The sequence below is a fragment of the Pelobates fuscus genome, chromosome 13, assembly GCF_036172605.1.
Source record: "Pelobates fuscus isolate aPelFus1 chromosome 13, aPelFus1.pri, whole genome shotgun sequence".
Classification (NCBI taxonomy): domain Eukaryota; kingdom Metazoa; phylum Chordata; class Amphibia; order Anura; family Pelobatidae; genus Pelobates; species Pelobates fuscus.
In genome coordinates this window covers 26,499,512-26,513,717 of record NC_086329.1, presented here as the reverse complement: position 1 = coordinate 26,513,717, position 14,206 = coordinate 26,499,512, and the positions used below count along the sequence as shown (strand labels likewise).

Genomic DNA, 14,206 nt, shown 5'->3' with positions numbered 1-14,206 from the left:
CTGCCTCAGGTAAGTGACTGAAGGGGTTTTCACCCCTTCAGTAACTGGGGATTGGGGAGTGGGAGGGAGAGGGACCCTCCAGTGCCAGGAAAACGGATTGTTTTCCTGGCACTGGAGTTTCCCTTTAATTACGCTAAAGTTGTTTTGGTGACTATAGTGTCCATTTAAGTGTCTTTGACCATTCTAAATGTTGAGAGGTAGAGTCTCATCTTGACTATTTTTCGCCAATTCTGATGTCATTTTGTAACATTGGTATATAACAATGGTTAAAACCCCGTTGTTCTCAGGAGATGTTGCTGAACACATATCAGGGTGTTCTTAGTCAGTAACACATAACAGGAACTGAGAATCCATGCCTAAAGTACAATGTGAGAGAAAAAACACAAAAAATGACTACCCAAAAGTTTGACAAAGACTGGTGGTAGAATTAGTGCATGAAAAGTGTTAAAATACAACCTTTTAAAATACCCTAGGGTGTCTACTTTTCCAAAATATATGGTCTGATGGGGGTAAATTACATTGGCCGGTTCAAAAATGTCCCAAATAGGACATGGGTGCATGATGACCAGCTGTGAAAATTCCAAGTTGGAAAACTGGAATGCGCACCCTCCAAATAAGGTATTTTAGCCCCTCGAGAACCTGACATACTTATACATCACTGTACTCAGGAGATGTTGCTGAACACATATTGGGGTGTTCTTTGGCAGTAACCCTTAAAGTTCTCAGTACATGTATTCTTAAATTGCTATGTGTGTCAAAAAAATCACCAATTATTATTATTTTTTTCATTTGGCATAGATTGGTGGTAAAATGGTTGCGTGAAAAGAGTCAAAATACCCCAAGTTTAAATACACGTAAAGTGTTATTCAGGGATTCCTGACAGATATCAGTGTTACAATGTAACATTCTTTAATTTAAAAAAAAAAAAAGTGGTTTGGAAATAGCAAAGTGCTACTTGTACTTATTGCCCTATACCTTTCCAAAAAAGGTAAGACAATGTTAACATTGGGTATTTCTAAACTCAGGACAAAATTGAGAAACTATTTAATACGGGTGTTTTTGGCGGTTGTAGATGCGTAACAGATTTTGGGTGTCAAAGTTAGAAAAAGTGTGTTTGTTACAAATGTTTCATCATATTTTATAAAGTTTTTATAGTAAATTATATGATATGATGAAAATAATGGTATCTTTAGAAAGATCATTTAATGGTGAGAAAAGCTGTATATAATATGTGTGGTTACAGTAAATGAGTAAGAGGAAAATTACAGCTAAACACAAAAAAATGCAGAAATTTAAAAACAGTCCTGGTCCTTAACGGTAAGAAAACTGAAAAACGTTCTGGTACAGAACCCAAGTAAAGCATCTGTAATCACTGACAATGTTGGTCACCAAAGGACACGTTTGCTTTACTATCCCAGCTGGTTGAAGAATCCCAGCCACTTGTATATCTGCAAACATCTTACCCTCGTGTAGAATTACCATCATTTTTGCATGTTACAAAGATGCAGATAGGAGCCGCACACAATCCCAGCGAGCACTCTGTGCACTGGAACAGGACCAGCAATCCCACAACAATAAGGCTACAAAAAGAAAATCTCCCAGCACTCAGGGTGTTCAAGCCGCAGGCAGATTTAATGGAACAAAAAAGAAAATAAATGTTTTCGACCTGCCTAGAGGTCTTTGTTAAGCTCACTAAGACGTCTTGGCAGGTCAAAAAGCTTTCCCGTTTAATCTACTTGTGGCTTCAAAACCCTGAGCGCCTGGAGATGTTTTTTTTTGTATCATGTTTGCATGTGTCATGTATGTAAAACATTGTGCATAATCACATACCACATTTGTTACATTGGTGTTTCCGATTCCACATTCGGGGACATTCTGTGGACTCACAACACATAAATGGGGCTTTCAGGCTCAGACTGTGGACTCCTAAAGAGACACTCAAGCCCCCTAAAGAACTTTGGCGTGCTGGAAAGCTTTATGTGTGAAGAGTGTGTCCTATTATTTTCATATTGGAAATAGTGCATATTTCAATAGAATTATATTGGTTACTCCCCCCCTGGCTTTGCAAGCAGACAACAGGTCATGTTACTTCCTGGTTTGGTTAGCTTAGCTGCACTGAACTCAAGAGGCAGCAGTTGCACAGAGCACCCACCTTGCATAGACTTCTCAAGAGCTGTATTGGGAAGTCTGTGATTGGACAGCTACAGATAATCCGGGCAGGTTAGAAGAGGAGGGCTGGCAACGGCAGCAGACAAGAGATCTATATCTTGTTCAAGCTCTATTTAGCTATACCCCAATGCAAATAAAATGCATAATTAAATGCATGCAAGTTTTCATTTGGAGTATATCTACAGTGATTTTTATTTATTTTGTATTTGTGCAGTGGAGTGTCCCTCTAAGGCCAGAATACACTCATCAAGGTATCACGAGAGATTTGGAAACACTGACTGCGAATCTGACCACTTACCTTAAAAAAAATAACGGAGAACAAATTGGTGAGATCAGACATTAATGAGCATTCAAATCCTTGTTTATTTTTGTGCATGGCCAAAACATGGGCGATACTTGATGTAAATATTGTAATAAGAGGGAATGCATGGGTAGAAGTCAGATTTATATAAAGGAATTCAGTAAGTTTAGGGTATAAATCATTAGCAATGAAAATGTCTTCAATTTCATGCAGGTGATGATAGACCAAGTTTTTCGACTGTTCCCCTTCCTCACTGCATTAATACTGCACATCAGATTATACATGTTACTGGCATTATTAAAGTCACAGTGCCTCGGAACCAGTGGACATGCATTCAGACATCAGCCACCATGCAGTGTTACCCCTCTCTCTCTGCTCCCAAGGAGTGTTGATGTGTTTGAGCATCTTTGCTCTCTTTAAATATAAAAAGTTAAGTTAGAAAAGTTATACAGCTCATCCTGTCTTTAAAAACGGGTTAGCGCGGACTTTGTTTTAAAAGCAAGATTCACACAGCAAAGGCTTAGTAGAATACACAAATAAAATATTGCTAGTTCTTTTGTAGAACCTACTGAAATTCACATTGACGAAACGCTTAACAGAGAAATGCACTAAGGCATCGGTTCGGAGAGCAACCAATCTCACAGTACAGAGGACTAATGGGCGTACAGATGTTAAGTATCTGGCGGCCTAGAGGGTTTTGTCATAACTAAGTGACACCAGAAAAATAACAGATTTTAACCTCACAAACAACCCGATATAAATGAGACCCATCGAAAAAGAAGGATCCATGGTACAGTGAATCTGTGGTTCCAGCTTTTCTAGATCAATTTATTCCTTACTCTGCTACTTGTGATTTGTTTATAACCTAGAATCGGACTGCATTAGTTCAATCACTTCGTAATCACTAATCTGGATCATTAAAGTCAGTAGGAAGTGAGCGAACAATGGTATGCATATTAAAAATATATAAAAACCACACAAGCAGGATATAGAAATGAATAGTTCTGTTGTTATGCTAGGACAAAAGTTCTTATAAGGGAACTGCTACTTCTTTGGAAATTAGACAATTGAATTATTCATGAAAAATTAACAGTAACTTGTGTTAATTCATTTTTTTTTTATACAATCCTCCATTTTCTTTTAAATGCATATTACAAAGATTTAGAATTGAGTTCATTACAGGCACAGTCAGGCACACAATGCATGAAGGAAGGAGAAGGGCATCATTTGGGTCTATTTGTCCTCCTCTAGTTATCATGAGTATAATGTGCTTTTTCTTAACCCTAAAATCTATTTTTGGGTCCCAATGCGGGGGTTAAGAACCACTGTGTAATTTAATCTTAGGCAGAAAACTTTGAGTTTACAAAACACGTTTTGCAGGGTTACTATACCATTAGTGTACCAAGATAACTTTTTACACATATTATTCTAACATCAACATTTCTTAGAAATACTGTAACCAATGTGGCCCGGAAACGCATTACCTTCTGCAACCACTTCGTGGCAGCACTACCTGGTCTGTACTGCAGATTTACAGTTAAAAACAAGAGAGAAGACCTCTCTATAAAGAGCACAGACGTTGTTATCAAACAAAACAGAACTGGTGCTAGATTGTGTCAATAATTTGAAATTCACATGTGAGCTTAAATTAACCTGAGCCATTAATGTGTTGTTGTGAGATGGCTGTATTTGTGCAGGGCTAAGAAAGCTTGAAAACTGCAAAAAAAATAAAAAAAAGAACCCCAAAAAACAGCCGTATTCTGTTATTTAGAAATTGTCTCAGTTTCCCAGCATCAGAAAAAAATTATGAAACAGTTTTGTTTATTTATTACAGTTCTGAAAGGTTTGCCCAGGTTATTAAGGAACACTTTGATTGTGCATCTTCGTCCTGTTATGTACACGTTTTGGCACGTTTAACAAGCTTGGCGTGTAGATCCATAGGATCTCTCTTGGAGACAAAGAGTTGTGCTGGACTAGGAATCAACTTTAGGATAAATGCACACTTTATTATTCCTGCTAATTTTACGTTCAGTTCTGCACTTGGGTTGTTTAGTCTGGATTAACTCCTCTGGGGTATTTCCCAGTGGGGGCAAAAGGCGCTTCTTGCTATTCCGTTTATCAGAAAGCCACTGAGGGGGTAACTCAAAAGGTCCAAACCCAAACTGCATGGAATATTTGTCATTAAGCACCTCTGCCTCACCGGGCATTAAGGGTGCAACTTGGGACGCAGATTCTGCGCTCTGCGGAATGAACCTCTGTACGAGAGTTTCCTCCACCGCGTTGCTGGTACTGGGTAATGCCTCTTTCACTTTGTAGTTTCTGGCACCTTCAGACTTGATCTCATTATCATCATCCTCTTCAACAGACTTGAAGATCTGCTGCTGTCCAATGTGGAACATCTCGAGAAGCTGGCTACCTGAGCGCACACTAGGCTCCAAGTTCACCTCTGCTACCGAGCCAAGACTGACCACGTTTCTCCTGCTATACCTGCGGTGCAGCTGTACAATGGTGCCCACCACACACTTGCGTACAGATTTGTTCACAGTCAAGAAAAGTAGGGGGTTGGTGACCAAGGAAACCTTAGGCAACCAGATGGCAGTGAGCATTAAAAAGTCTGAGATTTGAGAAACGTTGAGCACAGTGCGGTATATAACCAAGGTCACGTAAGGAACACTGCAGAGAATGAAGATCAGGACCATGGACAGTAACATGGCATGAAGTTCGGCCTCTTTTTGGGAAACATATGGGATTGATATGGTATTTTGGGGTGTTCTCAGAGCTGCTATGATCACTTTCTTTTTTTGACTCGCACTCAGTGCTCTTCGGATGAGAAGCATTAAAAGGAAAACAACAGCAACGGGTACTAGCACCGTAGTGACGTTGTACACTAGAACATAGACAAGGTGTCCCAAAGAGTAACCCCATGACTGGGAGCAAGTGGACATGGCATAAATGTCAGTCACGTTCGTCACAGCAAACACTGGGATGCTGGCAACAACAGCATGAGCCCAGATGTAGATCAGCAAGTCTCTGGCTTTGGCATCCGAGATCTTTCTTTCTAATGGGTACAAGACCGAGTAATACCTGCAACAAAATAAAAAAACTTGTCACATTTACAAGTACCAATATACAGGATCATAAATAACTCAGTAGCTTTCTCGCCATCGGATACATGCATCGCACAGTGCTAATCTAACCATTTTTCAATATAAGTTTTTTAAGTTATTACATGTTTATTAGTTATTACATTAGTGATTTTGTTCACTACGCTTTGGCAATGCTCTGAGTCGAGCAGGGGAGGGAGGAAGTTGGGAGTGGATAAAAAAATACATACCGAAAAAGCAGGGAGGGCTGGCAGGGCTCAGATAAGGAAGGGAGGGAGAGAGGAAGGAGGCATACAAGCTTACCTTTGCAGCAGTGGTGGCCCGCACACCCATCGTGTGGCCCATGCACTTAGGGCCACCCAATGGATATTACTGCTTTATTGCTGAACAGGGGCCCGGTCTGGTGCCGCCACCCTTTATTATTATTTTATTATTAGGTATTTTATTATTTATATAGCGCCAGAAAATTCTGTAGCGCTTTAAGACCATGACCAGGCCCCTGTAGTATTGGCCAGCTGGGAGGAAGTGATAATCTGATCACTTCCTCCCAGTTTTCTGCAGAGAGCTCTGCGCTGCTGGGAGAGGAGGCAGTCACACAGGCAGAGACAGCGTCGGCGGCAGTACAGGCAGCATGAAGGAAGAGGAGCAATGAGTGAGTTGATGCAGACCCCACATTCCCATCAGCCAGCAGCAGGACCCCAAGTGAGCCACCCTCCTAGACACAAAAGGTACGCTAACAGGAGGGCTGCAAATATAAGAATTATAACATATGCGTTTATGTGTGTTTCAGATTGTGTGTGTGTTTGTCTCTGTGTCTGTGTCAAGATGTGTGCATGTGTCAGTCTGTGTAACTGTGTGTGTGTGCATATATAAGTATGTGTATCTGCATGTCAATGTGTGTGTGCATCTGTGTGTCAGGATGTGCACCTGTGTATGCGTGTGCACTGCAGTATGTCATGATGTGCATCTTTGTGTGTGTGTTTGTCAGTGTCTGTGTCATAGTGTGTGCATGTGTCAGTGTTTGTGTGTGTAGGGTGTGTGTATCTGTGTTTCAAGTTGTGCGTCTGGGGGGGCGTGGGGTGTAAATGCCGGTGTATGCATGTGTCAAGGTGTGTTCATTCTTTGATTTTACAGAAACATAGATAGAGTTTTGCTAGCAATTCTGCTAGCACAATTTATCAATTAAATTTGATTCTCTATCATTTAAGTTATTTGTCATGTTGTATTTGTCATGACAGGTACCTGTTATTACTGACACTGGACTTGTATTTGTTTGTTTATAACTGTCTGATTGTGAAATGTGTTCATTAATAGCTGCCCATAAAAATCTAATCCCGTGCCATGCATCAAACACTAACTGGTGAGGGGCAACATAATAAATATTAGACGTGCAAAAAATAGTTTTAAGCAATTTGTCAGAATAAAATTCCCGTCAATCGTCAAACTAATTGATACAGAAATTTTGATTTGTTCACAAATTAACTGAATCAGACTCATCCATACCAAATTATAATCATCTGAATTAACATTACTATAGCCAGATTAGGAATAACACTGGATTATTTAAAGAAGTATAAACTGTGAATTACAGATTTAGGATCACAATACAGCAGAGAAATTCTCAAGGTCAGTTAATGTTGTCAATTCGGCTTATTTGGTTTTAATATTTTAAATTCACTTAAAACTCATGATAATTCACCAACTCCTGACATTTGTCTAAAACCCATTGTTTGGCATATTCAACAAAGCGGCTTCAAGACAAAGAGCTGTATATAACAAAACAGTGATGATTTCAGCTATTAACATTTGAAAACGGTTTATATTTGGAGCTTACAGTAGCTTTTCTTTAGTCTAGCCGTAAAAACATCATTGACTTGTCAAATTGACCTATGAAATACGGTAACGCACTTGATGGATTCGATTTGATATCCTGCTAATCTGTTTATAATCGGCTGTTGATAGTTCTGTTATATGCTGTAGATTTAAGAGATGTTTGCTTTATAGTGTATTAGTCTTGGCTTGATTCCATAACACTTTTATCTGGTGTTGCAGAGAGATATGTTTTTCTCCTATTGAGTTGATCATGTCATGCTTTGCAACAAAGCCAAGCTGATTAAAACTAAGCCCAGGCAAGTGTTGTCATATTCCCGTATGCACTCCACTTAGGTAAAGAGTTAAAGGGACATGCATCACTTGTCAAGTATCTTTTAAGCTAGCAAGCAAAATATGTAATAAACATTTACACACGTACTATAAACTTGGTCAATTTGCATTATTGGGCACGCCTCTCAACTAGGAAAATGTATTTAGTCCCCCCTCACCTTTTAACCACCCTTCTCAGTTTTACACCAGTCCACTTATAACAGAAATAGAGCCTCATTGTGCCGCAGCAGGAGAGAGACCCCCACACAGCAGCCTGCTCTGCAAGAATTACATTTATCAGACTCCCTTTCTTCGCACCCTGTCACGATGTTGCAAGGTGAAGAGATCTTCCAACTGCACATGTGTAAATCTGTCATACAGATGCCACAACCCTGGAGTAGGTGTGGGAAGCATAAGAAAGAAAAAGCCGGTAAACATGAAATAAATCATATTTACCTGCTTTTTTCAGCCTGCAGAGTGAGGCACCTGACTCATTCAAAGCTAAAGCTTTTGAATGAAACCGTTGTCTCAAAGTGATACATGTCCTTTTAAAAGAAGAGAACATAAAAATGGTCAAGCAAGAGGCTGTTTTTAATAAAAACAAAAATATCAGCCATGGATCAAACACAAACCATGGATGGTCCACTTATACATAGAAATTAAGAATAGGAAGAAAATTAAATTATAGTGGACCCAAAATACCATTGGCTAAAGATATAGTTTTATTCTAAAAGACCAAGTGATCATTATGTCTTTATGTTGAAGAGAGTTCTTACCTATCCAATGCTATGGCGGCAAAGCTGAGAACGGTCACAGAACAGAACACTTTGTGTAAAAACTTGATGGTTTTACAGAAGAGCAGTGTGTATATCCACCAACAACAGTGCGGGCTGGCGCTGAGGATAATGTCAAAAGGCACACACACCAAGCTGGCACAGATCCCAGAGCAAGCCAGGTTCTTCATGAATCTGTTGGTCACCGACTTCAAGACAGATGTTCTGCAGGTTGACCACAGGACAACAAAGTTACCTGTGTGTAAAAAAAACAGATTAATTAATTAATACGGTATACATTAGAAGACTGAATACTATGACCCGAGATTAGTAGATATGCAACAATTAAACTTTCTAACAGTGGAAGCCATGAAAGAGAATTTGGTACCTGTTCCAAGCTGAGGTAGGGTAGTGTAAGTCAGAATTTAGAAAATTCGGTTTTCATTTCAATCTTTGCTATTTGGTGAATAAGACCCTACCTCAAATCATAGAACACAGAACCATTTCATAGGATTCTTGGAACTTTAGAAATATGAACAAGAGATTTTAGCCTTCGTGCTACTGGGCTAATTATGCTAAAAGCATTTTAATTATTCTTGTTTTCATTTGTGTCCCGGGGAGCATTTCCTAGAATTATAGGTTAATTAATCATATACAAAAAGAAAAAATAATAATTATACATTAACACAGTACTTCTTAAGATTCTTAGACTGGGATTATGTACACATAAACGTAACTCAAGGGCTATCTTCAACTGTACATATAATAAACACAGGGTGGCACAAGAACCTTAGGGTGAACCAGCTTGGGGGGAGCAACGTCCATGTGGCCAGCAAGAGGGAAGCCATCACTGGCTTTAGAGGTTCACTTTAAGATTTTTTTTTTCTATTTTAATACCGTGTAATTACTTAACCCCTTGAGGACCAAACTTATGGAATAAAAGGGAATCATGACATGTCACACATGTCATGTGTCCTTAAGGGGATAAACAACTTTAAACAATATTTATACAAAGTGCAGACGTGACAGCCATATATATCTTAAACTGTTTAATTTAACGACCTAAAACAATATTCACACGGATATAGATATTTGTGTCATATTTTCTGCATGGCAACTATGTACCATCTTAAAAGGCTTAATACACACTGGAAGTAACCCCCTTTGTTAATGCGTTATATAGATAATGTTATAAAATAGGCAAATATAAATCATTAAAAGGAAGAAACATACTTACATTTAAAGGTAAGTGGTATTGGCAAGCTGCAGAAGCAATCCAAAACCAGGAAGAGGCTTCACCAATCAGGAGCCTCTCATTCTGATCTGAAGGCGGAAGCCACAGTTTCACTCATCATATCTGATGGCTGGAACTGCTGAATAGCTGACATCAGCCATATTATGGGTATAATGTAATAATTAATTATCCCCTCCCTCACCATTACTGTATACAATCTTATAGTTCATTATCCTTTCCCTCAGCATTACTGGATGTTAGATAGGGGGGGTCAACAAGTTTAGCTTTGTGCTCTGCAATCGTTAAATGGATTTGGACAACAAGAGGATTTTTACAATTTGCTGCAGACACAAGACTCTGTATTCCAGTAGACACAGAGTTGCTTGCGCTATAAACTGTGCAATGAACGCATATAGTTATGTTGCACAGAATTTCCTTTTACCCTGACAGTAACAGTAAACCATGACCAATATCTAAATGGTGGTGAAAAGGGTACATTGAAGCATTTCCTGCCAGTAAGAGTAGTAATTTTGATTTACTAACATCAACCAAAAGAGGAAGTAACTTTAATTGTAATAGTATTTGTAAAAACCCAAAACTTTATTTTTAACTTAGCCCCAAGCTACCTGAACCATACTTTGTATGAAACAACATCTGTCAAATGACTATAAACACCCCATCTATACAGACGCTTCTGGCTTCGAATATGTCTGTGGTCAGGTAACTCCTTCACATTGCCCAGATATGACTGTTTTATAGCATGACTGTAGAAGCACAAAGTCGTGACCATAGCCATGGGACTAAATTTATCGCAGTGCCCCGTGGAGTCATATTTTATTCCTGCAAGTATTTTGTGCAAGTGTTTGTAAAGAAATAAATAAAAAAACAGAAAATTGCAACGTTTTTTGTCATAGTCACAGAAGCACAGTAAAACTATTGTAGTCTTACATGTTTAAATTCCTACCGTGCACATTTATGTGGCTCTGTTTTGCAGATTTTATTTTGCACTGTTCTTCTCTGATTATATATAACAAAAACTCTGAAATATTATCTGCCAAATTCCTGGATCAGTAACATTGGACTTGGTCCTTGCCTATTCCTTTCTATAACTGAGCCTTTATCACAGCAAGGAAAGTAAGCCAGGTGGTGTGTGCTTGTTAATGTATGAGAGTTTCTGAGACTGTAAATGTCTGAGTGTGTCTTTGTGAGCGTAAAAGTGTTTGTGTTTGTGTGTCTGCAAGTGGGACTGAGAGAAGGACTAGGAGAATGTCTACCTGCCCTAACCTTCTGAGAGAACCCAACAAGACACTCACTGACTGGCCCATCAGAATATGGGAGATCAAACGTATCCCCTACATACTGGAAATAGTCACTCTATCCACCTTTATCTTCTGCTGGTTTTTGATTGGCCCAATGCTTACACTTAATTCCAGGAAACATAACCCACTTGGGCCTTGTCTCATAGTGGTGTAAGTCAAGGTTATACATTTCTGTGTACATGGTTTCTAGACTTTACTACAAAGACATCCGAGTCCTAAAACATAGATTAGGATAGGTTTCTTTAGTGGGTCCCAAATTATATGGCGCCCTTACAGTACATGAATAATCATCTAAAATTAACTATATGTCAGGAATTGGAATACCCTAACACGCAAACTTAAAGGAAACAGTAAGGGAGCACGTACCGGTCCTTACAGTGGCTGGGTTAGTGGCTGCAAGCAGACAGAGAGTTAAGAAGAAACAAGGTCTAGGATAACAGAAATACACAGAGTCGATAGTAAAGTCAAGGTCAGGATAACAGAGAGCAAGAATGGTCAAACAAGCCGAGGACAGAAAACGGCAAATCCAATACAAAGCATAAACACACTCTCAGGTAACAAGAACCATAACAGGGCAAGGAAACAAGGACAAGTAAGAAGTGTACATACCCTGCCTATATTGTGTTGTGATTGGTTACAGAGGGCTGTGATGTCACAAGAGTTTACACATCATAAAACATAGACTGACATTATATAAGGAGACCAATAGAAGGGTTCCATGTCATATATGATGTCATAATGAAGCACCAAGAAACAAGGGATCAGTGGGTGTGCATCAGAGCACAGAAGACACATCAGTTCCGTGATTGCTGAGAGGGACAGGTATCGTGACTCTATACATGGATTAGAGGTTGTTGATATAAAAAATAATATATCAGTCTAGAATGGTTGTTCAGATATGCCTCTTCATATCTTTTTGAATTATTCCTTACATTATTATCCTCTATCCACGTGCATATATGCATCACTTCTTTTAAACATTGCTTGTTAGTTTTTGGTGTGTGTTTTTTAACTCCAGGAAATCTCACATTTAATTAACAGTAGAATCACTATAATCCATTTTATGACGACTCTTCAGAATGTATGACTCCTAATAAATGATCCACTTTCCTGAAACAAACCATCTCCTTTCCCCCTTTGTCTACAAAGTGTGCTTACCGCGCTATCACTGTACTCTATTTTATTGGAAAATATTCCTTGTTTTTGCCTTAATTGCTCAACATCAAACATTACAAATAAGTACACACGTATCTATCTGGGTATCGAGTCTTTTTTAATGAGTCACGTAACTGCTCTGGGGTTTAACATAACCCTCTAAAATAGATTCTTTGTTTTGTTACAGCCACTTCAAGCAACTGAATATACAGGATGTGGTAGAACAAACGTACAGTACAGGCTGCCATGTGCTAGGGAGTTTATTTCTAGTGACGATGGCTCTGCATCGTGCAAATCATTGCATGGCAGCCCATTATAAAATATAAAAAAAAGTCAAGATACTGACTGCCACAGCTCTTCCCTCTAGGAAAAAAGAGCAAGCATTGCTATAACCATGGGTTTCTCTTTAAACAGTGCTCTGTGCATGTGCAACCTGGTGCATATACACCTTTCGCTCTATGGCTGAATGTGGCACTGGCTGCACGTGGGGTATCTCAGCAGTATACATATAAATTAGAACATGCACGACTAAATAAGTATGTTTGAAATTAATAGAACTCTACAAATTTGGGATGTTTATCTTTAACACAGCACACCCCATTTTCAGTCGAAGAGCTGTCAGATGTTAGTAGGGTTAGACTTACTTGCACAATTTTTCCTTGTTTTGTTAATTGTCCCACTGTCCAAGAGAACACACCTCTAGTGGCAGTCACTCAGGTGGCCACTGGAGATGCTTCCTGTGTCAGTGCAGCACAGTGTGCTTCAAAGCACTTCTACGAGGAGATTCTGACTGGCGTAGGGCAGCATTTTGCTGCGCATGCACAATAGCTTCCCAATGTTTTCCTATAAGAAGATGATCTTAGCCAAGCAGGCAGAACTGGAAGGTTCCAGCTATGACGAGACCCAAGAGGCGCTGGAAATAAGGGGAGCAAAATCAACTTTTACTTTTCTAACAGGGGGTGGGGAACTAAACTATGTTTTTATGGCTATAATGTCAGGAATACACGTTTCCTTGAACTTATCATATAACATGCTATCACATGGTGCTATTGACTCTGCACATCTTGTACACTATCATATGTCTCTCATACTCCCATATTTAATATATATATATGGGATAGTTAATACAATGTTAAACAAAAATATTCACACCAGTCAAGCCATAAGACTTGCTTTTCCCACATTCTGGGTGGGCATATGCAAATTAGTTTAACAAAGAAGCACATTTTTGCCTCATTCCATGTGGGAAAAGCAAGTCTTATGGCTTGACTGGTGTGCAGATTTTTTGTTTACCAATGTATTGACTATCCACAGACTTCAGGTGGAAGGGGTTTTCAATCACAATTTTTCCCCACTGTAACCTTTTTGGTTTTTGCATATATATATATATGAAAAAAATCCAAACTTTTGCACTCCTACCTCCAGCCAAATGATACCGGGTGCCCAGCCACACTTATTTTAAACCGTATTGTTGTTGAAATCCAGGAGTGCCGGTAATTCTTTATTATCTATATCTATCTATCTATCTATCTATCTATCGGTCTATCTATCTATCTATCTATCGGTCTATCTATCTATCTATCTATCGGTCTATCTATCTATCTATCGGTCTATCTATCTATCTATCTATCTATCTATCTATCTATCGGTCTATCTATCTATCGGTCTATCTATCGGTCTATCTATCTATCTATCTATCGGTCTATCTATCTATCTATCTATCTATCGGTCTATCTATCTATCTATCGGTCTATCTATCTATCTATCTATCTATCTATCTATCTATCTATCGGTCTATCTATCTATCTATCTGTCTATCTATCTATCTATCTATCTATCTATCTATCTATCTATCTATCTATCTATCGGTCTATCTATCTATCTATCTATCTATATATAACAAAATGTAGAAAGTCCTTGCACTCACGCTTTAGTGAACTGTTTGCCGGGGTGCTTAAAATCCAGGAAAATTCAAATATATACAGGTAGTGATCAGCACTCTCGGACTT

At 38.9% G+C, this 14,206-nt stretch overlaps 1 protein-coding gene across 1 annotated transcript in view; it reads right to left on the bottom strand.

Moving 5' to 3' along the window:
* Positions 1 to 2,513: 2,513 nt before the first annotated feature.
* Positions 2,514 to 14,206, bottom strand: part of GPR176 (G protein-coupled receptor 176) — a 35,566-nt gene continuing 23,873 nt past the window's right edge. Inside the window, exons 2-3 of the mRNA XM_063439574.1 lie at positions 8,493 to 8,745; positions 2,514 to 5,554 (exon numbers count right to left, since the gene is read on the bottom strand). Of these exons, the coding sequence (XP_063295644.1) occupies positions 4,444 to 5,554; positions 8,493 to 8,745 (1,364 nt within the window). The 3' untranslated portion in view covers positions 2,514 to 4,443. The remainder of the gene's footprint in view (positions 5,555 to 8,492; positions 8,746 to 14,206) is intronic.